This window comes from Stegostoma tigrinum, chromosome 5 (assembly GCF_030684315.1).
Source record: "Stegostoma tigrinum isolate sSteTig4 chromosome 5, sSteTig4.hap1, whole genome shotgun sequence".
Classification (NCBI taxonomy): Eukaryota; Metazoa; Chordata; class Chondrichthyes; order Orectolobiformes; family Stegostomatidae; genus Stegostoma; species Stegostoma tigrinum.
The window spans coordinates 3,305,200-3,328,365 of NC_081358.1; the positions used below are offsets into that span (position 1 = coordinate 3,305,200).

Consider the following 23,166-nt stretch of genomic DNA (forward strand, 5'->3'; position numbering starts at 1 on the left):
GTTACCTCTACATCCATGAACGAATAATAAAATAAAATGGTTTTGTATTTTTAATCCATGGCAATTTATTTTTCCGAAAAGCTTGACCTTTTAAAATCTTCACACTATGCACGTTTCAAAAAGATGGCAACATTTGTTAAATGTACATTTAAATGGTGTTTAATAAAATTACAAGTCGCTCTGAGTAACTTTCTTCTGCGCAAAATAGAAGTTGTCACAAACTGAATTTGGAATAACTGCTGAAACCATGGGACTATTACAACTGCGAATGACGGTTCCCTTCATGTCATCGATGAATTCGTATTAACGCGACTCTGCGAGTGCATTTCCACCCAAACTCTGTTCCTGTTTATCGGTTACGCTCAGTTAGTGTTTGCCCACACTATTTAATCGCCCGTTACTGTCGATCCTCTTCTGTTTCTTGGCCAATGTTACTTGCTGGATTTGATCAGCATTGAAGCCTCTACCTCAAAAACTTGTCCTTCTTTGCACATGCCCCATACGATTCAACGCGCTTCGGGTGAAGAGCTGGATTTAAGTAGTAATAACACATCTGAGGTGCTGTTATGGAGGAATCGTTGTAGCTGAGTCACTTCATCAATAATACAGGATTTCATTTTTATTTGCTCTGTATTGTAATATTTAAGATTTAAATTTCAGGTCAAATGTGATGAGTAAGCAAGCGCCTCTCTGAAACTATATGCAAACATTGAGCGTTTCAAAAATTGTCATGCGTGAGGAATAAGAAACAGATGCAGGTGATGTCACTGTAAGTGGAAAAAGAGATGAAAGATACCAGCAAAGGAAGTAACTGGAAAAAGAACACCACATTTCTGATGGGCATTGCACGCTAGATGCCGTCCCATCATTTCCGCGGCCCCTGCCGTGGCTGAATTTATCTCCTGATAGTTCTGGATTGCCGAAATCTGACAGGAGCACCTCCTCTTATTTGTTATCATTCTGATCGTCAGCTCTTAATTGGTCGCTCACTTTAAATACAGGCAAATAATTTATATCCCCTGACCACCCCCCTCCCACCTGAGTCGCTGATTTTTTTTATTTTTATGTGACAAGAAGTATATATATACTGGAGGAGAGCAGGGGAATCGGTCTGCACTTTACAAGATGCTGCCAGTGTTTGCTGCTCTCTGCCTTTGGCTCGGACCAACTGTCTTGTCGCAGGGAGCACCCTGCGAACGTGTCAGAATCCCGATGTGCAAAACAATGCCATGGAATATCACTCGGATGCCCAACCACCTTCATCACAGCACCCAGGAGAATGCTATTCTCGCCGTAGAGCAATATCAGGAACTGGTGGACACTAACTGCAGTCCAGCGCTGCGCTTCTTTCTCTGTGCGATGTACGTACCCATCTGTACCTTCGAGTTCCTTCACGACCCCATCAAGCCGTGTAAATCAGTTTGCCAGAGGGCAAGGGACGGTTGCGAACCTATAATGAGAAGGTATAACCACAGCTGGCCGGAAAGTTTGGCGTGCAACGACTTACCTGTCTACGATCGGGGAGTTTGCATCTCTCCGGAGGCAATTGTCACTGATGGACCCGCAGGTGAGAGGCTGAGAACGATTTCCTATCTTTCAGAGAAGTGCTTTGTTACTATTTGTAACAATGCGTTAATAATCCTTAAAAGCAACCTATCACGCACCGACATGTGATTTCCCTTTTTAACGTTTTCTCTCAAATTAAATTCAATCAACAAAAGATACGATTTCGATTTCAGTGAGAAGAAATCATGCAATAACACTTCACTTGATGCTCTTAGACGAAAACATTACTTGCACCTCCAAGGAGTTATCGTAGTTAATAATTCGCTTATCAGTTTGCAGAGAAAGCAGTTTGTGGAATTAATTTATCCAAAATTGGTCCTGTGTTTTTGTTTCAAATTTCCAGATGCGATGTGGATGGACATCACCCGCGATATGATCGTACTGGAGCCTTCCGACTGCAAGAGTTGGAACACAGGTGAGTGGGAGGAGAGCTGGGGAAAAGGTTTGTAAAGATTTGCAGCGCTCCTACCGTCACATCAGAATGATAAAAGTATGTGCGAAGCGTTATAGAAGGATTAGTGCTCTCGAACAAACATTTTTTTGTAAACATTTATTCTGCCTACCCTGTGTCTTGGCAGAAGTTCGAAGATCGCAAAACGTTAAATTTTACACGTAACTAATTGGGAAATTATAAAAACGCCGATATTATTATCCATAGAAACAGGGTAATGAAACAGGATAAAAAAGAAACCCGCGGTCTGTCATCATCCGTAGAGAGAGACATTGATATTTCAGAATAGTCACCTGGTTTTCAGCATTTCCGAAATTTTGCTTTCCCGTATACTTTCAGAATTGCCATTCTGATTTGCTCCTTTAAAGGGCACGACCATTGTTCGCGATTGATATGGTCCATTCAGAAACCGAGCTCTTAAAGAATCCACTGCTACTTTACATCTTTCTTCTTAGCTCATCTGATTACTTCACAGCGTCAACTCTCAGTTGTATTGTAAAACGCAAATCTCAGGATTCTACGATTTGTAAAAAAAAGCATGCTGATTTGGATTTGACTGTATGTTATTTATTAGCGTTGCCCTGCTTCTCTAAAATACAGTTGGGAATTTTTTTGCTATCTGTCCCATTAAAGCAAACTGCCTGGATCGCTACTGTAAAATATTTATTCACGGTCTGTTAAGATTGACAGACTAGCCTTTTTGCCAGAGCATTCGTATTCAAACCTCTATTTTTCGCATTTCCGTTCACTTAAAATTATACGTACTTTTTTTTGACAGGTCGTTGTAAATGTAGAAAAATTAAACCAACACTAAAAACATACTTGGAAAAGAACTATGACTATGGTGAGTGATAGCTATCTATTGTCAGGTGCCTTTAAAAACACAATGATGGTAGCAGCATTTACATTCATCACGTTTCTTTTTAAAGAGCTCCAAACTTCATAAAGCACTACAGATTATGTACAAATATCAGCAACATTTGTGGGAGAGAGGATAATCTGTTGCGTTTGATTGCAACAGCGTCCCTGATGATTTTATAACCCAACAATGATAAATTGGGTCATTTTTACAAACTTACAGTCACTTTTCTTATCTAACTGATAAACATCTTTCCGTCCTCCAACATCTTTCACTGAATGTTGACATGAATTTTTATATTTTCATTAACATTGTATAGTGTTAGAGATAGTCTGTTAGTTCAGTTGACTAGATGGCTGGTTTGCAATGCAGCATGAAGTAGGCGTAGGTTAAATTCCTGTGCCAGCCGACATTACCACGAAGGACTCTCCTTCTCAACCTCTCCCCTCACTTGAGGCATGCTGCTGTTTGGGTTAAAACCACCACCAGTTGTCTGTAGAACTTTGGCAACTTTATCTTGTGGCTTGGATTTTGTTTCCTCAAAAGGCAATATTCTTTCTATTGTCTTGTGAAAATTTTCTCTGAACTTGATGTTATTTGCTGCAAAATGTTAGTCAACAGGATGTTTAGGCATGTTGCAGTCTTAGACTTGGTTTCTCTCAAGCATATTTTATTTCTACCCAATGTTATAAAACATGATTTTTGAGGGACAAGGTAATTTATTAAATGCTTTCTCTCAATATAGTGAAAATTGAACTAAAATTGCAATATGATAAACCTGAAGTTAATGAGACGTAGGTTAGCATGATCTGTTGATAAAAATACACCTCTAATTTTCTTTATGATAATTTTGGATGGAGTAAGAGAAGGAATGTGGGTTTCATTACCTCGATAAAAGTGTTACTTTAAATGTCTTTCACATTTGACATTAAATGCTCCCAATTATAACATGGCCTCAGTGATTGCCAAACGTTCTACTAACCTCAACCCGCCCCCTTGACCTGTCCGTCCTCCCCGGACTGACCTATCCCCTCCCTACCTCCCCACCTAAACTACTGGCTCCATCCTTGCCTCTTTAGCTTGTCTGTCTCCTATCTTCTCCTCTATCCATCTTCAATCTGCCTCCCCATCTCTCCCTATTTATTTCAGAACCCTCTCGCCCTCGTCCTTTTCTGATGAAAGGTCTAGGCCCAAAACGTCAGCTTTTGTGCTCCTCTGATGCTGCTTGGCTTGCTGTGTTCATCCAGCTCTACACCTTGTTATCACAGACCCAGCCAGTCCAGTTTTTCTCCATAGAGTCACCTCTTCATCTGAGGAATGAGTTAATTGAACTTTTTCTGAACTGTCTGGAATGGAATTATATCCTTTCTTTCAAACAAAGAGACCAAAATTATCTATGGAGTTCACATGCAATTTATAACAAAGTACTATGAGAACTGCTATAAGGTTATTAAGGAATAGAAACAGGAGTAAACCATTTAAGCTCTTAAAACTGCTCTGCAATTCAGTATAATCATGACTGACCTTCTACTTCAACTCCACATTTCTGCCCTTTTCCCATACCCCTTGATTATTTTGAGGGATTTAAAACTATCAATCTATGTCTTCAATATACTCTAACAATGGAAATAAAGCTCAGGATATGTACCTGTTATTAAATCAGAATATAATAGTAATGCATTGCATTTTTAACATCAGAATTAAAGCTAACTTGCAGTTTCTGAATGTGACAACTATTGAAATAGCACCAAAACAATTTGGGATAAATTAACAAATTGAAGTTAAAAGATTAAATGAATATAAAAGGTAATTAAATTTAGCCCAATGTTTTAACTAATATCCAAAAATGCCAGCTACTATTAATGCTGGGGAAAATACATGTTTGAATATTGATTGTTAAACATTGATTCAAATTCTCTAAACAGAACCGTTTGGTAATGTAGTGATATGAAATCTTATTTGCTTTGGAAAATCAGATTTGAATTTCACTTTATTTCTGTCCACCTGTTTTTGCTAGTTATCCGAGTCAAAGTAAAAGATGTGAGCAGAAGTGGTTGCAATGAAATCACCACGGTGGTGGAGGTTTTACAGACATTCAAGTCATTGGCACCTATCCTGCAGACTCACATAGCCCTTCTTACCAACTCTTCGTGCTCATGTCCTCAGCTGCCACATAACCATGATCTGCTCATTATGTGCTATGTGTTGCATTCACGGTAAGTGTCATTGTTTTTCACACAAACTGCATAAGCATTGGCTGCAAGTTTGATGGCCAAGCCAGGCTATAAGCACCTTTGATACTATAAGGTCTTCATCAATAGGTGATTTCATGCTTCAACTGCAAGCCAGACCCTAGCACTAGGATTTTTTTTCATTCCATACCTTGCGATAACTAACAATCCCTCTTTTAGACCGCACATTCCATGGGTATACATTGCATCTATAATTGCATAGGGATGACAGCATCAAAGGAATAGCAAGAGGAATAGATATGTTTTAAGTTGTTTATGTTGATCATGCACTTAATTATTACTGAACGTTTCAAACTGTTATCATCCCAGCTGGCATTATTACTCAACAAATCAGATAAAACTGAAATAGATTATATTTTGTTTTGATTTGGCTTTATTGAGGTGACTCTGTCACTGAACTATGAGCACTCAATTTTTAAGTTTGGTTTAATCAATAAAACTAAAGTTTATTAAGCTAAAGAAATGAAAATAAAGTATAATAGACTAAACTATTTACATGTAATATGCCTTTAAAGATTTTGAATCACATGGTAGAAATATAACCCCATTAATCACAAAGTACGCCCTTGACAGTACCCAGAAACACCTCTTCTACATTACTCACACGAGACAATACTCACACCAGAGAAAACATTTCTTTTACTAACATCTCAATAGACTTAACTGTCACTTCAACTCTATGTCTGGAAAATCTAAATTAGTAGCATTTTCCTGGAATGACTAATTTTAAACATTCAAATAATGTTTTTTAAATGCCTAATTTTAAACATTCAAATAATCTCTTCAAGGTCAGAGACACCAAGAATACAGTATTCCATCCTCTGGAGACTGTGCTTTTAACTTTATTTATTTATCTATTCTGCCATGGATCTTGATATGACAGAATGGCCCAATCTTCAATCCATGGATATTTGGGCAAATGGGTAGGCTATCTAATGAGAAATATGAATTCATAGAACATAGAACATAGAACATAGAACATAGAACAGTACAGCACAGAACAGGCCCTTCAGCCCACAATGTTGTGCCGACCATTGATCCTCATGGATGCACCCTCAAATTTCTGTGACCATATGCATGTCCAGCAGTCTCTTAAATGACCCCAATGACCTTGCTTCCACAACTGCTGCTGGCAACGCATTCCATGCTCTCACAACTCTCTGCGTAAAGAACCTGCCTCTGACATCCCCTCTATACTTTCCACCAACCAGCTTAAAACTATGACCCCTCGTGCTAGCCATTTCTGCCCTGGGAAATAGTCTCTGGCTATCGACTCTATCTATGCCTCTCATTATCTTGTATACCTCAATTAGGTCCCCTCTCCTCCTCCTTTTCTCCAATGAAAAGAGACCGAGCTCAGTCAACCTCTCTTCATAAGATAAGCCCTCCAGTCCAGGCAGCATCCTGGTAAACCTCCTCTGAACCCTCTCCAAAGCATCCACATCTTTCCTATAATAGGGCGCCCAGAACTGGACGCAGTATTCCAAGTGCGGTCTAACCAAAGTTTTATAGAGCTGCAACAAGATCTCACGACTCTTAAACTCAACCCCCCTGTTAATGAAAGCCAAAACACCATATGCTTTCTTAACAACCCTGTCCACTTGGGTGGCCATTTTAAGGGATCTATGTATCTGCACACCAAGATCCCTCTGTTCCTCCACGCTGCCAAGAATCCTATCCTTAATCCTGTACTCAGCTTTCAAATTCGACCTTCCAAAATGCATCACCTCGCATTTATCCAGGTTGAACTCCATCTGCCACCTCTCAGCCCATCTCTGCATCCTGTCAATGTCCCGCTGCAGCCTACAACAGCCCTCTACACTGTCAACGACACCTCCGACCTTTGTGTCGTCTGCAAACTTGCTGACCCATCCTTCAATTCCCTCGTCCAAGTCATTAATAAAAATTACAAACAGTAGAGGCCCAAGGACAGAGCCCTGTGGAACCCCACTCACCACTGACTTCCAGGCAGAATATTTTCCTTCTACTACCACTCGCTGTCTTCTGTTGGCCAGCCAATTCTGTATCCAAGCAGCTAAGTTCCCCTGTATCCCATTCCTCCTGACCTTCTGAATGAGCCTTCCATGGGGAACCTTATCAAATGCCTTACTGAAGTCCATATACACCACATCCACAGCTTGACCCTCATCAACCTTACTAGTCACATCCTCAAAAAACTCGATAAGGTTTGTAAGGCATGACCTACCCCTCACAAAGCCGTGTTGACTGTAGGACACTTTTGGAGGATTTCAAAGGAATTGCTCATTGGCTTTTGCAGTTCCCATGGAGCGACAAGGCCCAAAGATACAACTGCTAGGCGTGCTGAAAACATGACTGTCTAGTTATTAGAAAATTTCTACCAAGTTGGCTAATGGCTGAATATTGTGTTTGGATTTTGATTATCAGGGTTAGCAATTCAGTCCCTGTAGGCGATGATTAATAACATGAGTTTAAATGGAGGGTGATAAATTGCTTCATCTTTAGTCTGATTGATCATAGTGGAATCTCATTCCCCTATTGGGAATACATTTTTTTTATGGAATACATACTTATATTTTAGGATTGTGCACTAACTGGAAGATATGGGACTGTTAACATTTCCAAAATGGAAAATGTTTTACCATGTGGTTTCTTGCAAAATGAGGTCAACAACTCCTCCTATGTTTGTATGATGTTTACAAACAATCAAGTTACTTTAGGAAAAAGTCAAGCAAAGCTTTTAGGGTGATGAGAGATAGATTTTATGGGTCTCAACTGCTGGAAAATCTGGCTATGAAAAGACTATGTGGCCTCTGAGCTTTGTGGATGCCTAGTAATCTTTTCTGGAATTGATTTGTTTTTGTAGACCTTAATGGTCGGAATGAATTTTGCGCAATAATAAAAGGATGGTGAAAGTCTCTTTTATTCTGGACAGTAGCACAAAGGGGAATGATTTATCTATTCGAGTGATTGTATCAAAATATTTTTACAAATTGTGAGCCTGGTGAAATAATGGAACTTGATTACCAGAGTATTTCTCCCAACAAAGTATTAACACCCGCAATTGGGTATTTACCCAATAATAATTCTCACCACACCAAAATTAAAATAGTTATGATTTTCATTTTTTTGTTATATGCGGCTGAAACTTATTTGGCTAGATGACAGTTTTTTGGAAGCTCCTTGCAACACAAGGCCGACTAAGATTTCTCACCATATCCTCCTCATTAACTACCTATGCCATCCTCTAATGGCAGCCCTTTCATCTGATTCAATGACTATCCTACCACATGCCATTCCCAGATATCAGCAGATATCCATTGAAAGACTGACATCCCTGGTGCCTGCAACAGTTTTTAAAATCCACTGTGCACCTGGACCAAAACAAGCATTCCAAAACTATTCTGATTGGTGATATTGTTTTCCTGGAGGACCAGCAGAGGAGGCCAGGACATCAGACTCTGGTTGCCTGGTCCTAGGTTGTCATCCAGATCAATGCTGCCTCCACTTTGTGGAGGAATGACCATTCAATGTTCAAGAAGGTCAGGGTATGCTGTGCCAGCTAAGTGCCACAGTCTTCATCTGATTCCTCATGTTCACTCTATCTCTTCTACTGCACAAATCTTCCATCAAGGCTCAAGCTTTGTCACTCTTACTATTGCCTGTCACATTTTACGCCACCAATCTCATCCCCATCAACCTTCCATACCACCTACTTTGCACATCCTCTGCACTGCCTATACACTCCCCCAGAACACCTCACCACCTTGTGATCATCTGTAACAGCACTAAAAGCTCTGCTACCCACTTCTCATCTCACTCAATCTCTCCTTACTCTCATTCTAGGAACACACAGCTCACAATAGGGCAGTAATGGTCCACACAGGTGGAGAGGTGCCCAACATCAGACTCTTCACACCCTACAAGGACAGAATCCTACTTCTTTGCAGGAGAAGATTGTGACTGCTCCTCAGGAGATATTGTGACACCCACATACTACCAAATGAGCAAACAGCATTCTTCATTCTACTATAACTTTCATAGTAACCCACTGTCAGTGTCATTCATTGCACACCACTTCTAACCATTGGCCACATTGTCTTCTGTCAACTGTGTCTTGATCTCCATGGAGAAATGGCCTCCTCAACCAGTAGACACCTTCTTGACCTCTTATGATGACAGAACTGAGCCTCAGAGGAAGCATAAGCAAAGTTGCCACCTGCCCTTCAACTAGAGAAGATTCTGACATTTGGTGGGAACATCAGCCTTGAAAGATTTGGGAGTACATGCTGGTGAGCATCTCATTATCACAGCTAAGCAGCTAGCTGAAGAAGTCATGGTCCTTTGGCTGCTACACATGTTCAGGCTCACATAGGAGATGGCCCTATGGTATTGGCAGTCAGGGACATCAGGCATATGCACAGAGAGTATAGGAGCAACAGAGAGATATGTGTCTCACAATGCATTCATTGCAAAGAAGTGCTGCCAAACTCTGGGGACCTAGCTGCCCTAAGCATACCTCCTTGGACAGGTTGGCAGCTGTGATGGATCCAGGTCCAGCACCCTTAGTGTCTAGTAAACAGGAGCACACAACTTCACTCCTTCACCACAGCTATTGGTCGTCAGGACTGAAGGCAGAGGGACAGGGAAGCTGGTACACACTCACAAGGAGACAGGGCAGTGCCAGGAGGCATCAAGCTGGAGGAGGAGCAATACACAAATCCTTCAGGAGTCTTCTCTTAGGACACTCAGAGAACATTTTTCCTCTACTTGCACCTTACCTGGTCTTCCCCAACCCACTGGAAGTTCATTTGAAGAGGGGTCCGTTTGATGAGCAGGTGCTCTCCTCTCCAACTATGTAACCTGGGACAACATGAAGAGGCAGTTGGAGGAAAAGAAAGTAACACAAATTGAGGACACTTTAGTTGCTCAAGTGATTGTGTGCTGTAGATTAATTAACACGCTCATATAATTTGATTGGTTTTATGTTACATCCATTTGTTTGAGTCTCTGTATAGCCATAACTGTGGCAGCATGAAATCTAACTGCACGTCCATTTGGGATGTACAATGGATGTAATATGACTACGGATTGATGCCTATGTTCAGAGCCTGCTGCAGCATGATGAAGCAAGGGTGTATATGTGGTAATGGGTTCTGCTAATACCACTGCCCCACATTCTAAAATATCCCCATTTTTCTTGTGTTCAAGAGTTGGTTTAATGAAGTTGTCAGCAATGTCCGGAATTAAAACAGGAATTGCTAGAGAAACTCAGCAAGTCAGGTAGGATCAGTGGAGAGAGAAATGGAATTAATGTTTAGAGTTTGTATGCCTCTTATTTACAAAGTCTAGGGCAGGGAGGTGGCAGCACACAGGGAGCAAATGCATTAGGAACCCTGCAGGTCTGAGTTCCGTACAAGGTATGGATCTGTGGATAATGTTGTTTCCCTTTAAAGGGCTTCATATCAGTGAATCTTGCAGTCCCTTTCTTACATAAAGATATTTACCTCACTCCATTTTCTCAAAATCCTGCATTCTAATCGTGACAGTGAATGGTCATTGGCCAGTGGCTTCCAGCCACCACCCCAATGCATTGATGATGTCCCGAAATGACAGCTCTTCTCACAACCCCTGACCAACTGGTCTTTATGAGCCAATATTAGTCTACATTTCTCCCCATCCCCTAGAAGATGAGGAGACCATGCCAGGTGTGGTCATACACTGTCTTCCCCTTGAGACCAGCGAGCTCCATAATGTGAATGAACGCCACTCCCGCATTACCATGTTTCCAGCCATGCTTTACCATATTCTCCCTTACAAATATAATTGCCCCTCTTTAAATTGTCATCGCCCCTCCCCCACAGCTTACAGCCCCCAACACAAATGAATAAACTCCCGAATGTCCTGCCTACAGGAATAAACCCCTTTGTCCCCTCCATCTTCCTTTCCCCTTAGCTTCTATGCACAGACCCAATGGACTGACTGAAGTAACTCCACAAAGGCTAGTATCCTGTCACCAAATTACCCTTTATTTGTATTTGCATAATACATGACACTGACCCAAAGAACAAAGAAAATTACAGCACAGGAACAGGTCTTTCGGCCCTCACAGCCTGCGCCGATCCAGATCCTCTGTCTAAACCTGTCGCCTATTTTCCAAGGATCTGTATCCCTCTGCTCCCTGCCCATCCATGTATCTGTCTAGATACATCTTAAATGATGCTATTGTGCCTGTCTCTACCACCTCCACTAGCAACGCATTGCAGGCACCCACCACCGTCTGTGTAAAGACATTTCCACGCATATCTCCCATAAACTTTTCCCCTCTCACTTGACATTGTGACCCCCTAGTAACTGAATCACCCACTCTGGGAAAAAAGCTTCTTGCTGTCCACCCTGTCTCTACCTCTCATGGTTTTCTAGACCTCAATCAGGTACCTCCTCAACCTCCATTTTTCTAATGTAAATAATCCTAATCTGCTCAACCTCTTCTCAAAGCTAGCACCCTCCACCCCAGGCAACATCCTGGTGAACCTCCTCTGCACCATCTCCAAAGCATCCACATCCTTTTGGTAATGTGGCGTCCAGAATGATACACAGTATTCCAAATGTAATCGAACCAAAGTCCTATACAACTGTAACATGATCTGCGAACTCTTGTACTCAATACCCTGGCCATTGAATGAAAGCATGCTGTATGTCTTCTTGACCACTCAATCGACCTGTGTTGTCACTTTCAGGGTACAATGGACCTGAATACCCAAATCTCTGTGCATCAATTTTCCCTAGGGCTTTTCCATTTACCACATAGTTCGCTCTGGAATTAGATCTTCCAAAATGCATCACCTTGCATTTGCCTGTGTCAGCTCAGAGCTAGCTTCTAGAGTGAGCAGAATCCCTGACACTCCTGCTTATGTCTGTCAGCCAGGACTCCCTGATTGGACCAGGTTAACAACCTCAGTCAGGGAACTCATATTCTATGAGGTCCATCTGGCTGACCTCATTCCAACCATCACACTGATCGTGGCTTACCTCATTGAACAACCTAACCAAACAGCCTGAGATAAGAAGCACCCAGATCCCTGACCAATGGCTGCATTAGCCCTACTCCCTAAAGTAGGCTACAAAGCAATTGGACCCTCAGTGACCCAGTTCCTGGATTGCAGAGGCATGAACACCCCACCCCCGCCACCAGCATTTCCTCTAATTTTCTTCGCAGCTGCCTGGGCCACCAAGGTGCATGCACAACAGTGACTTACAGAACCGGAAATCAGCATTGTGATTAGCATTCTGATGTTGGTCACTGCGGTTAGAATCTTGGAGCAGAAATGTCGCCTCTGTCCGAGGTCACCTTGACTGGATGCCTGACTGTAAACAATCTCCTCAACTGTTATTGGAGCTTGCCCTTGCTGAGACCCCCTAACTGATTCCTACCTCCATGGACTTCAGTGAAGTATACACCCCCAAGGCTGAGATATGGCTCCAAGATAATAAAGTGTGAAGCTAGATGAACACAGCAGGCCAAGCAGCATCTCAGGAGCACAAAAGCTGACGTTTCGGGCCTAGACCCTTCATCAGAGAGGGGGATGGGGAGAGGGTTCTGGAATAAATAGGGAGAGACAGGGAGGTGGACCGAAGATGGAGAGAAAAGAAGATAGGTGGAGAGGAGAGTATAGATGGGGAGGTAGGGAGGGGGTAGGTCAGTCCAGGGAAGACGGACAGGTCAAGGGGGTGGGATGAGGTTAGTAGGTAGGAAATGGAGGTGCAGCTTGAGGTGGGAGGAAGGTATGAGTGAGAGGAAGAACAAGTTAGGGAGGCAGAGTCAGGCTGGGCTGGATTGGGGATGCAGTGGGTGGAGGGGATGAGCTGGGCTGGTTGTGTGATGCAGTGGGGGGAGGGGACGAACTGGGCTGGTCTTGAGATGCGGTGGGGGAAGGGGAGATTTTGAAGCTAGTGAAGTCCACATTGATACCATTAGGCTGCAGGGTTCCCAAGCGGAATATGAGCTGCTGTTCCTGCAACCTTCGGGTGGCACCATTGTGGCACTGCAGGAGGCCCATGAAGGACATGTCATCTAAAGAATGGGAGGGGGAGTTAAAATGGTTCGCGACTGGGAGGTGCAGTTGTTTATTGCGAACCGAGTGGAGGTGTTCTGCAAAGCGGTCCCCAAGCCTCCGCTTGGTTTCCCCAATGTAGAGGAAGCCACACCGGGTACAATGGATGCAGTATACCACATTGGCAGATATGCATGTGAACCTCTGCTTAATATGGAGAGACATCTTGGGGCCTGGGATGGGGTTGAGGGAGGAGGTGTGGGGGCAAGTGTAGCACTTCCTGCTGTTGCAGGGGAAGGTGCCGGGTGTGGTGGAGTTGGAGGGGAGTGTGGTGCGAACAAGGGAGTCATGGAGAGCGTGGTCTCTCCGGAAGGCAGTCAGGGGTGGGGATGGAAAAATGTCTTGGGTGGTGGGGTCGGATTGTAGATGGAGGAAGTGTCGGAGGCTGGTCCCCCACCGCATCCCAAAACCAGCCCAGCTCGTCTCCTCCCCCCACTGCGTCCCAAAACCAGCCCAGCCTGTCTCTGCCTCCCTAACCTGTTCTTCTTCTCACCCATCCCTTCCTCCCACCTCAAGCCGCGCCTCCATTTCCTACCTACTAACCTCATCCCACCTCCTTGACCTGTCCGTCTTCCCTGGACTGACCTAACCCCTCCCTACCTCCCCACCTACACTCTTCTCTCCACCTATCTTCTTTTCTCTCCATCTTCAGTCCGCCTCCCCCCCCCTCTCTCTATTTATTCCAGAACCCTCTCCCCATCCCCCTCTCTGATGAAGGGTCTTGAACCGAAATTTCAGCTTTTGTGCTCCTGAGATGCTGCTGGGCCTGCTGTGTTCATCCAGCTTCACACTTTATTATCTTGGAGTCTCCAGCATCTGCAGTTCCCATTATCTCTGAGATATGGCTACTTGCTGCCACACAATGTGCTGATGGCACAGGGAGTTGATGTGAGAATGACATAGAGTATTTCCGCTCAGCAAGACGTACGCCTCTTGATGAGGACTGCTGCTCGCAAGGCACACAGCTTGGTTGTGTGACCACGCTAATTGGCACAGCAAGGCAATACAAGGCAAAGCAAAACAAAGCAAAGCAGGGATGCCGTGAACATGCTGATAGGCGCTAAGTGAACAAATGCTAAGAAAACAAGCCAGCAGTCCTGAGATGGGCCTGGTCTAATGTGTGAGCTGTGTGTCTGTGTCTGTTGGTGCAAATGTCCATGCAGTAGCCTTTCAATGCTACTTGCCAGTATGTCCTGAGAGGCAGCTCCATGCTTCCTAAGCAACCTGGAAGTAGACTGGAGAGGTGCCATACGGATTGTGAGGGGTTGGCAAATGTCAGATGCCAATATCTGTGGATGAAGAGTGTGTGCAGCTGGTGCCTATGGGTCATAGCTTGCATTACCTTTTGGTGCTGAGCAACACTGAAGCTCTTCATGGAGGGTAGTGAGGTACTGGCTCTGACTCCCATGTTGAGAATTCCAGATGCCTAATTTGTTTGATGCATATTGTGAGAAAGGAGTGTGAATACTAATGAGGTGAGATTTGCTATTAATAAGACGTTTAATAAGCTATGCAAACCTTAATCAGTAATTCATTTCAGCCTCTTGAGAATTTGCTTCTCCACTCAGCAGATGCATGGAAAATGCAGCAAGCTGATCCCAATATCGAGATAGGCTTTGCTGGATGCCTGGCATGATACTGCTGCAAATCTTGCCATAGTTCTTGTCTTTCAGGGCCCTTTAAGATTCCACTCCTCGTATCCATTTTGTTTGTGAACAATTTGTCTTTCATAACAAATTTTTCCAGGACTTTTCTATTCAAAATAGGTATTTATAAAGAATTCTATTTTATCTGAGACACAATGGTTAGTCAAATCCTATTATGTAAATAAAACTAACTAAATAAATTCTGAATGCAGTAATTTATTGCTAATTCTTCATTTGTTCCTTATTGCAATCATTGCTTATAGAATTTTTTTCGAACTGTTAAAATAAATATCTTTCTGTAAATGGAACTATTTAGAGTCATAGACGTAGAGATATACATTATGGAAACATACCCTTTGGTCCAACTTTGTCCATGACAACCAAATATTTTAAATAATCATGTACCATTTGCCAGCATTTGGCCCATAACCCTCCAAATCCTTCCAGTTCATACACCCATCCAGATGCCTTTTAAATGTTGTAATTGTACCAGCCTCCACTATTTCCTCTGACAGTTCACCTTCTGAGTGAAAAAGTTGCCCCTTAGATCTCTTTTAAATCTTTCCCTTCTCATCTTAAACCTATGCTTCTAGTTTTGGAATCTCCCACCCCAGGAAATAGACCTTGTCTATTTATCCTATTCATGCCCCTAAAGATTTTATAAACCTCTATAAGGTTACCCTTCAGCCTTTGATGTTCTAGGGAAAATAACCTCCCCATATAACTCAAACCCTCCAACTCTGGCAACATCCTTGTAAATCTTTTCTGAACTCTTTCAAGATTCACATAATCCTTCCAATAGCAAGGAAACCAGAATTTCACACAGTATTCCAAACGAGGCTAGTCAATGTCCTGTACAGCCGCAACATGATCTCTCAATTCCTGGACTCAATGTACTGACAAGCATACCAAATGCCTTCTTCACTATCCTATTACCTGAGACTCCATTTTCAAGGAACTATGAACCTGCACTCCAAGGTCTCTTTGTTCAGCAACAGTCTCCAGGACATCACCATTAAGTGTATAAGTCCTGCCCTGATTTGCCTTTCCAAAATGCAGCACTTCACATTGATCTGAATTAAACTCCATCTGCCACTCCTTGGCCCATTGGCCCATCTGATCAAGATTCTATTATATTTTGAGGTAACCTTCTGAGCTGTACACTACACCAATAATTTTGGTGTCATCTGCAAACTTACTAACCATACCTCCTATGTTTATATCCAAATGTTTTATATAAATGATGAAAGTCAGTGGACCCAGCACCAATCCTTGCAGCACGCTGCTGGTCACAGGCCTCCAGTCTGAAAAGCAACCCTCAACCACAATTCTCTGTCTTCTACTTTCGAGCCAGTTCTGTATCCACATAGCTAGTTTTCCCCATATTCCATGTGATCTAATCTTGCTAACAAGTCTACCATGAGGAGCCCTTACTGAATTCCTTCCAGAAGTCCATATAGATCATGTCCACCTCTCTGCCCTCATCAATCATCTTTGTTACTGTAGCAAACTCAATCAAGTCAGTGAGACATGATTTCCCATGCACAAAGCCACTTGACTATCCCAAATCAGGCCTTGCCTTTCCAAATACACGCATAACCTCAGGATTCCCTTCAACAACCTGGCCACCACCAATGTCAGACTAACCAGTCCATAGTTCCCTGGTTTTTTCCTTACCACCTTTCTTAAAATTCCCCCAGAAATTCCATAAGAAAAAATTGTTTTTAATAAAAGCCCACATCTGAAAAGATCACCACAACTTGATGATTAGAACCATTGGTCAAAGTGGTAGAGAAGTCTCAAGGAATGAAGGGCTACGGGGAGAGTGCAGGGAAGTGGAGTTGAAATGCCCATCAGCCATGATTTAAATGGCGGAGTGGACTTGATAGGCCGAATGACCTTACTTCCACTCCTATGTCTTATGGTTTTATGGTCTAAGTCGCTTGTGGTGCAGGAAAATGGCTATCCTTGGGGAGAAACATAATGAGCCAACAGTTATTGTAGAGGAGAAAAGAAAACTGCTTATCTTCAAAACCCAAGTTGTTTTTGTTACAACATAACTGATTAATCAAATGGAGGCTGAGATGAAACATCCACTTGACACTAATGGTTGAAGGGGTCTAAAACTGACCAAATTGGTTAGAGTAGAGGAAAATGTAATAAGGAGTTAAAAAAAATATGGTGAAGCAAGTGGGTCATGGAATTCTGCAAGGTTTCTGTTCTAAGGTCATTTCTGTTTCCTGTCATATTAAGTACTTTTATCCAGGAGCAGAGGGAGCACACTGAAATTTGCTGATGAAACCATAAAAAATAGAAAGCAAAAATTCAGAAGGTCTAAAAGATTTCTTTTATTGCCATCATGAAGATATTTGAGGCACTGTGTCCTTCATTTTTAAAAGTCTTTTTTGCTAAATTTCTCAGCTCCTTTCCTGAATCACTGGAAAATGCCAAACTCTGTACACAAAACGCCAATACTGTACACCATTGAAATATTTTGTCATATAAAAGTAAACATGGTAAATTGATTAATAAATAGGTTTTAGTCCTGCAAGATGGAAGATTATTTATTTGGACCATCTATTTTGTAAATTTAATTCTGATGCTTTCCTTTCTGATTTTCACAGATTGATGCTCTTTAATGGATGTTTAGCTGAAAAATGGAAAGATCAATGGTCTAAACGACTTAAGGTAAGGCTGATGTGGATTAACAGTTTGAATGTTCATTTTAAAAATGCTAAATATAAGTTTATTACAAACTGAATGCTTTGACAACAAAGTAGTCTAACATTTGCTCATTCCCATCAGTGTGCTCACTTATAGTAGTGATGGGCATGACAGATGCAGAAGGAAAATATTTTTGTAGTGTTAGAGAGCCTTCAAATTTAACTTTTCCATATATCTTATATTTTAATCTTTAGTTCAAAGGGCTAAAGTATGAAACTAAAGATTAAAAAAAGGGAAGTCATTGGGAGTCATCCTAAAATCGTGGACTGAGAGCAGCTGCTCCTAAGATTGAAGGTTTATTTCTAGATTTACTTTTTGATTTCTAATAGTTATTACATTTCAGTAGTATAAGATTTTTATTTTGATTCATTTTTAGTTCATTAATACTCAAAATCACAAAACTACCCAAACAATTTTTAAAGAAGATAAGCTTTGTTTTCCAAGCTGAGTTTGGTTAACGGACCTTTTGGAGAGACCTACCCCAGTATGGATGTTGGATGGCTTGGATGTTTTTTCTATAAAATTATACGAATGGAAGAGAGTTTCCTTAACACCTTAACATCGCTAAAGAGATTATTTTGAAATCATGGAGGAGAATTTTTTTTAAATGAAGTTGTGTTTACGGAGGTTTTGAAGAGGCCTACACTTGAATGGTTCTGGTGTGAGATTTTTTTGATCAGAAGATTGAAAGCTGTCTGCTGGACCACTTGACCAAGAGATGTTTTGTTTAATTCAATTTTCCACCCATGCGGTTGATTTTATTTAAGATTTTTGCATTTGATTTTTTAAAAATTCTTATTTTTTGCATGCTTAATATTAACTCCTTGGGGAAAGAAAGATAGTTTATTTTATACATAAGGCTCCATTGTATGCTGCTTCTTTTTTAGGGTAAATGACATTGAGGATATACAAGAGACATTCAGTTAGATGGCTAGCAGATTTAGAAAAGTGATTACATAGATGGATCAGTCAAATAGATGGATGACTGTTAGGAAATGTAAGAGGGATGTTCAGAAGTCTCCAATGGCTTTTCCTTTCTCAAACAGATACTTAGCTTTGGGTACTGTTGAAAAGTATAGTGTCTTAGAAGAGAATAGAAGAGACAGTCAGATCTTAGGCACAAAGAATGAATCTCATATTAGGTGGCATTTGACAAAATTTAAAACAATAATTGTTACAGGGGGCCCACCTGTCAAAGGCACAGACAGGAGATTCTGCAGCAGTGAGTGTGAGTCTGGAATAATACATAATTTCCTGGTACCAGGATTAAGAATGTCTCAAAACATTTAAAGCATGTTGTTAAAGGGAAGGGTGAGAAACCAGAAGTTATTTTATGCATTGTTAGGATTGACATAGACAAAAAAATTAAGGTTTTACAGACTGAATAAAAGGTTAGCTAGAAGATTGAAAAACAGGGCCTCAAAGTAGACCACGTCCTGAAGCAAACCAGGTACTACAGCCACACTACCGCTCACACTTGGACATTGAACAGTTTTTCTGCCGCCTTCACCTCTGTGCTTACTTCTTTATTTTATCCACCTTCTTTCTCCCCCCCTTTCCCCATTTATTTCAGAATCCCCTTCCCCGCCACCATTTCTGAAGAAGAGTCTAGTCCCAAAACGTTAGCTTTCCTGCTCCTCTGGTGCTGCTTGGCCAGCTGTATTCATCCAGCTCTACACTTTGTTATCTCAGATTTTCCAGCATCTGCAATTCCTACTATCTCTGCCCTCAAAGTAGTAACCTCTGGTTTACTCCCAGTGCCAAGCTCAAATGAAAGAAAAAAATGAAAGGGTAAATGAGACAAATCAATGGCTGAAAAGGCAGTGTAATGTTCAGGAATTCAGGTTCTTGGATCATTGTGATTTATTCAGGATCAGAAAAGGCCTGTTCAAAAAGCATGGGTTTCACCTGTACTGAAAACGGATCAATATCCTTGTGGGAAGATTTGCTAACTCTATTGTCAAGACTGTAAACTATTAGAGAGAAGAGATTTAGGGATCCTAAGTAGCTGAGTAAATAGAGAGATAGATGAGAATGGTTTTGAATTTGAAAAGGACAATTGGAAAAGACAGGCATGAGCAAGTCAGAGAATGAAGTAACTCTGAAGAATGAAACTGCATTTATCGACAATAGACAATAGACAATAGGTGCTGGAGTAGGCCATTCGACCCTTCAAGCCAGCACCACCATTCATTATGATCATGGCTGATCATCCACAATCAGTATCCTGTTCCTGCCTTATCCCCATAACCCTTGATTCTACTATCTTTAAGAGCTCTATCTATCTCTTTCTTGAAAGTATCCAGAGAGTTGGCCTCCACTGCTTTCTGGGGAAGAGCATTCCATATATCCACCACTCTCTGGGTGAAGAAGGTTTTCCTCAACTCTGTTCTAAATGGCCTACCCCTTATTTTTAAACTGTGTCCTCTGGTCCTGGACTCACCCATCAGCGGAAACATGCTTCCTGCCTCCAGAGTGTCCAATCCCTTAATAATCTTATACGTCTCAATCAGATCCTCTCTCATCTTTCTAAACTCAAGAGTATACAAGCCCAGTCGCTCCAATCTTTCAACATATGATAGTCCCGCCATTCCGGGAATTGACCTTGTGAACCTACGCTGCACTCCCTCAATAGCAAGAATGTCCTTCCTCAAATTGGGAGACCAAAACTGCACACAATACTCCAGGTGCGGTCTCACCAGGGCCCTGTACAGCTGTAGAAGGACCTCTTTGCTCCTATACTCAATTCCTCTTGTGATGAAGGCCAGCATGCTATTAGCTTTCTTCACCACCTGCTGTACCTGCATGCTTGCTTTCATTTATTTCAATGCAAGATAAAGCTAATGAACTCAGGGCGTATTTAGGAAAATAGGATTGGAACATTGTAACTATTACAGCAACTTGGCTGAGAGATGGCCAGGACCAACAGCACAATGTTCTTAGCTTCAGATGCTAACTGTAGGTGATTTTAATTTCCAAACATTGACTGGGACTACCATAGTGTTAAAGGTTTGGATGGTGAGGAATTAGTTAAATGTGTTCGAGAAAAAATTCTCTCTTAATATGTAAATGTTCTTACTAGAGGGGCAAAACTTGACCTTCCCTTGGATAACAAAATAGGCAAGTTACCGAAGTGAGAGTAGAAAAACACTTTGGTTCTAGAGATCATAATTCTGCTTGTTTTAAAATAGTTATGGGAAAGTATAAGCCTTCCACAAAAATAATTGTTTTAAATTGGAGTAAGGCATATTTTAATGGCACGAGACAAGAACTTTCAAAAATTGATTGGAGTGGACTCTTTGCAAATGTCCAATAAGTGGGAGGCTTTCAAAGTGTAATAACGAGATCACCATGTCCCTCTTAGAGTGAATGTAACGCTGGTAGGATTAGAGAACAATGGATGACTAAAGATATTGAGGTTCTAGTCAAGAATACAAAAAGAACCAGATAAAAAACTGGGTTCAAATGAATTTTTTAAACTGTATAAAAAGTATTTGGACATTCCTAAGAGAAAGATCAGGAAAGCAAAAAGAGGACATGAGATAGCCTTGGCAAATAAAGTTAAGGGTAATTATAAGAGATTCTACAAGTACATTAAGAGCAAGACAGCAACTAGAGTGAGAAAAAAAATCAAAGTAGTTACCTTTATGTTGAACCTCAGGAGATGGGAGAGATATTAACTGAATATTTTGCATCAGTTTTTGCTATGGAGAAAGAATTAGAGGCTAGAGAACTCAGGGAAATAAATATTGATGTTTTGGAAACAGTTCACATTACAGTAGAGAATGTGCTGGCAGTCGAAGAAAATATTAAGGTGGATAAATCTTCAGGACCTGATCTTGTGTATCCTGGGACTTTATGGGAAATTAAGGAGGAAATTGCATGGACCTTTGCAGAAAAATTTGTATTATTCTATAAACATGGATGAAGTGTCGATGACTGAAGAGTGGTTAATGTTGTGCCTTTGTTTAAGAAGGAATGTAAGGAACTATGGACCTGTGAGTTTGACTTCAGTGGTGGGTAAGTTGTTGGAAGTGATTCTGAAAGATACGATTTGCATGCATTTGGAGACGCAAGAAATGTCTATGGATAGTCTGTATTGTTTTGTATGAGGGAAATCATGTCTCACAGACATGATTGAACTTTTATGAGGAAATAACCATGGACTGATGAGGATGGAGTGGTAGACATTGTTTATTAAAGCCTGTGGCAAAGTTGCACATGGTGGACTAATTAGTAAAGTCAGATCACATGGGATTCAGAGTAAGCTTACCAATGGGACACAAAGTTGATTTAACGGTGGGAGAAAGAGAGTAGAGGTAGAGGGTTGTTTTTCAGACTGGAGGCCTCTGATCTGCTGGGTCCACTTTAGTTTGTCATTCATACAAATATTTCAATGAGATTATAGAAAGTATAGCTAGTAACTTTGTGGATGACACCAACATTGGTGGTATAGTGGACAGTGAAGACGATTATCTGAGATTACAAAAGATATTGATCAATTGGGTCAATGGGTTTAAGAGTAGAGAATGGAGGTTAATTTGGATAATTGTGAAGTATTGCAGTTTAGTAAAGCAAACAATGACTAAGACTTATACAATTAAAAGTAGGGCCTTGGGTAGTATTGGAGAAAGGATAGACCTCAGGGTTTAGGCACATAATTCTTTGAAGTTTGCATCACGTATAGATAGGGTGGTTAAGAAGGCTTTTAGCATACTTCCCTTCATTGCTCAGTCCTTTTAGTGCGGGAGTTAGGATATTATGTTGGAGTTGTACAAGACATTGGTGAGGCCTCTTCTGGAGTACTGTGTCCAGTTCTGGTGTCCCTGTTATAGGAAGAATATTATTAAGCTGGAGAGGGTCAGAAGGGATTTACCAGTATGTTGCCGGGAATGGGGGGGTTTAAGTTATAAGGAGAGATTGGATAAACTGGGACTTTGTTTCCATTGGAACACAGAAGGTTCAGGGGTGGCCTGAAAGAGGGGTATAAATGAGGTAAATGTGAATGCCTTTTCACTAGGGTGGGGGATTTCAATACGAGGAGGCATATTTTTAAGGTGAGAGTAGAAAGATTTAGAAAAGACATGGGGGCAATATTTTTATACACAGGTGCTTTGTGTGTGGAATGAAGTTTCAGAGGAAGTAGTGGATGTAGGTACAGTCACAATGTTTAAAAGACATTTAGATAAATACACAAATAAGAAATGTTTGGAGGGATATGGACCAAGCACAGGAGGTGGGATTAATTTAGTTCAGGATTATGGTCGGCATGGACTGGTTGGACCAAAAGGTCTATTTCTGTGCTGTATGGCCCTATGACTCAAGGAAGCTAATAAGTCACTATGGTTGTTGGAAACCTGGTAAAATTTAGCATGCAGTGTGAATGTTAATGATAAGCTATAGCAACAACTAGAAATAGATTATATTGAGAAGACCATGAAAGACTGACATTTTAGACAGAACTAGGTCAAGAATTACCTGCAAAAGAGCTGGTCAGCACTACTTTTATTTGCTACATGTCCTTCAAAATTTGCCCAATTTCATCAATAGTGTCACTGTGATACTTTTGGCTATT

The 23,166-nt window shown here is 41.4% G+C and overlaps 1 protein-coding gene across 1 annotated transcript in view; it reads left to right on the top strand.

Moving 5' to 3' along the window:
• The first annotated feature begins 1,125 nt into the window (after positions 1 to 1,125).
• The window catches only part of LOC125451531 (secreted frizzled-related sequence protein 4-like), a 34,362-nt gene continuing 12,321 nt past the window's right edge, over positions 1,126 to 23,166 (top strand). The window contains exons 1-5 of the mRNA XM_048528726.1: positions 1,126 to 1,567; positions 1,910 to 1,981; positions 2,796 to 2,861; positions 4,894 to 5,092; positions 17,492 to 17,555. Of these exons, the coding sequence (XP_048384683.1) occupies positions 1,126 to 1,567; positions 1,910 to 1,981; positions 2,796 to 2,861; positions 4,894 to 5,092; positions 17,492 to 17,555 (843 nt within the window). The remainder of the gene's footprint in view (positions 1,568 to 1,909; positions 1,982 to 2,795; positions 2,862 to 4,893; positions 5,093 to 17,491; positions 17,556 to 23,166) is intronic.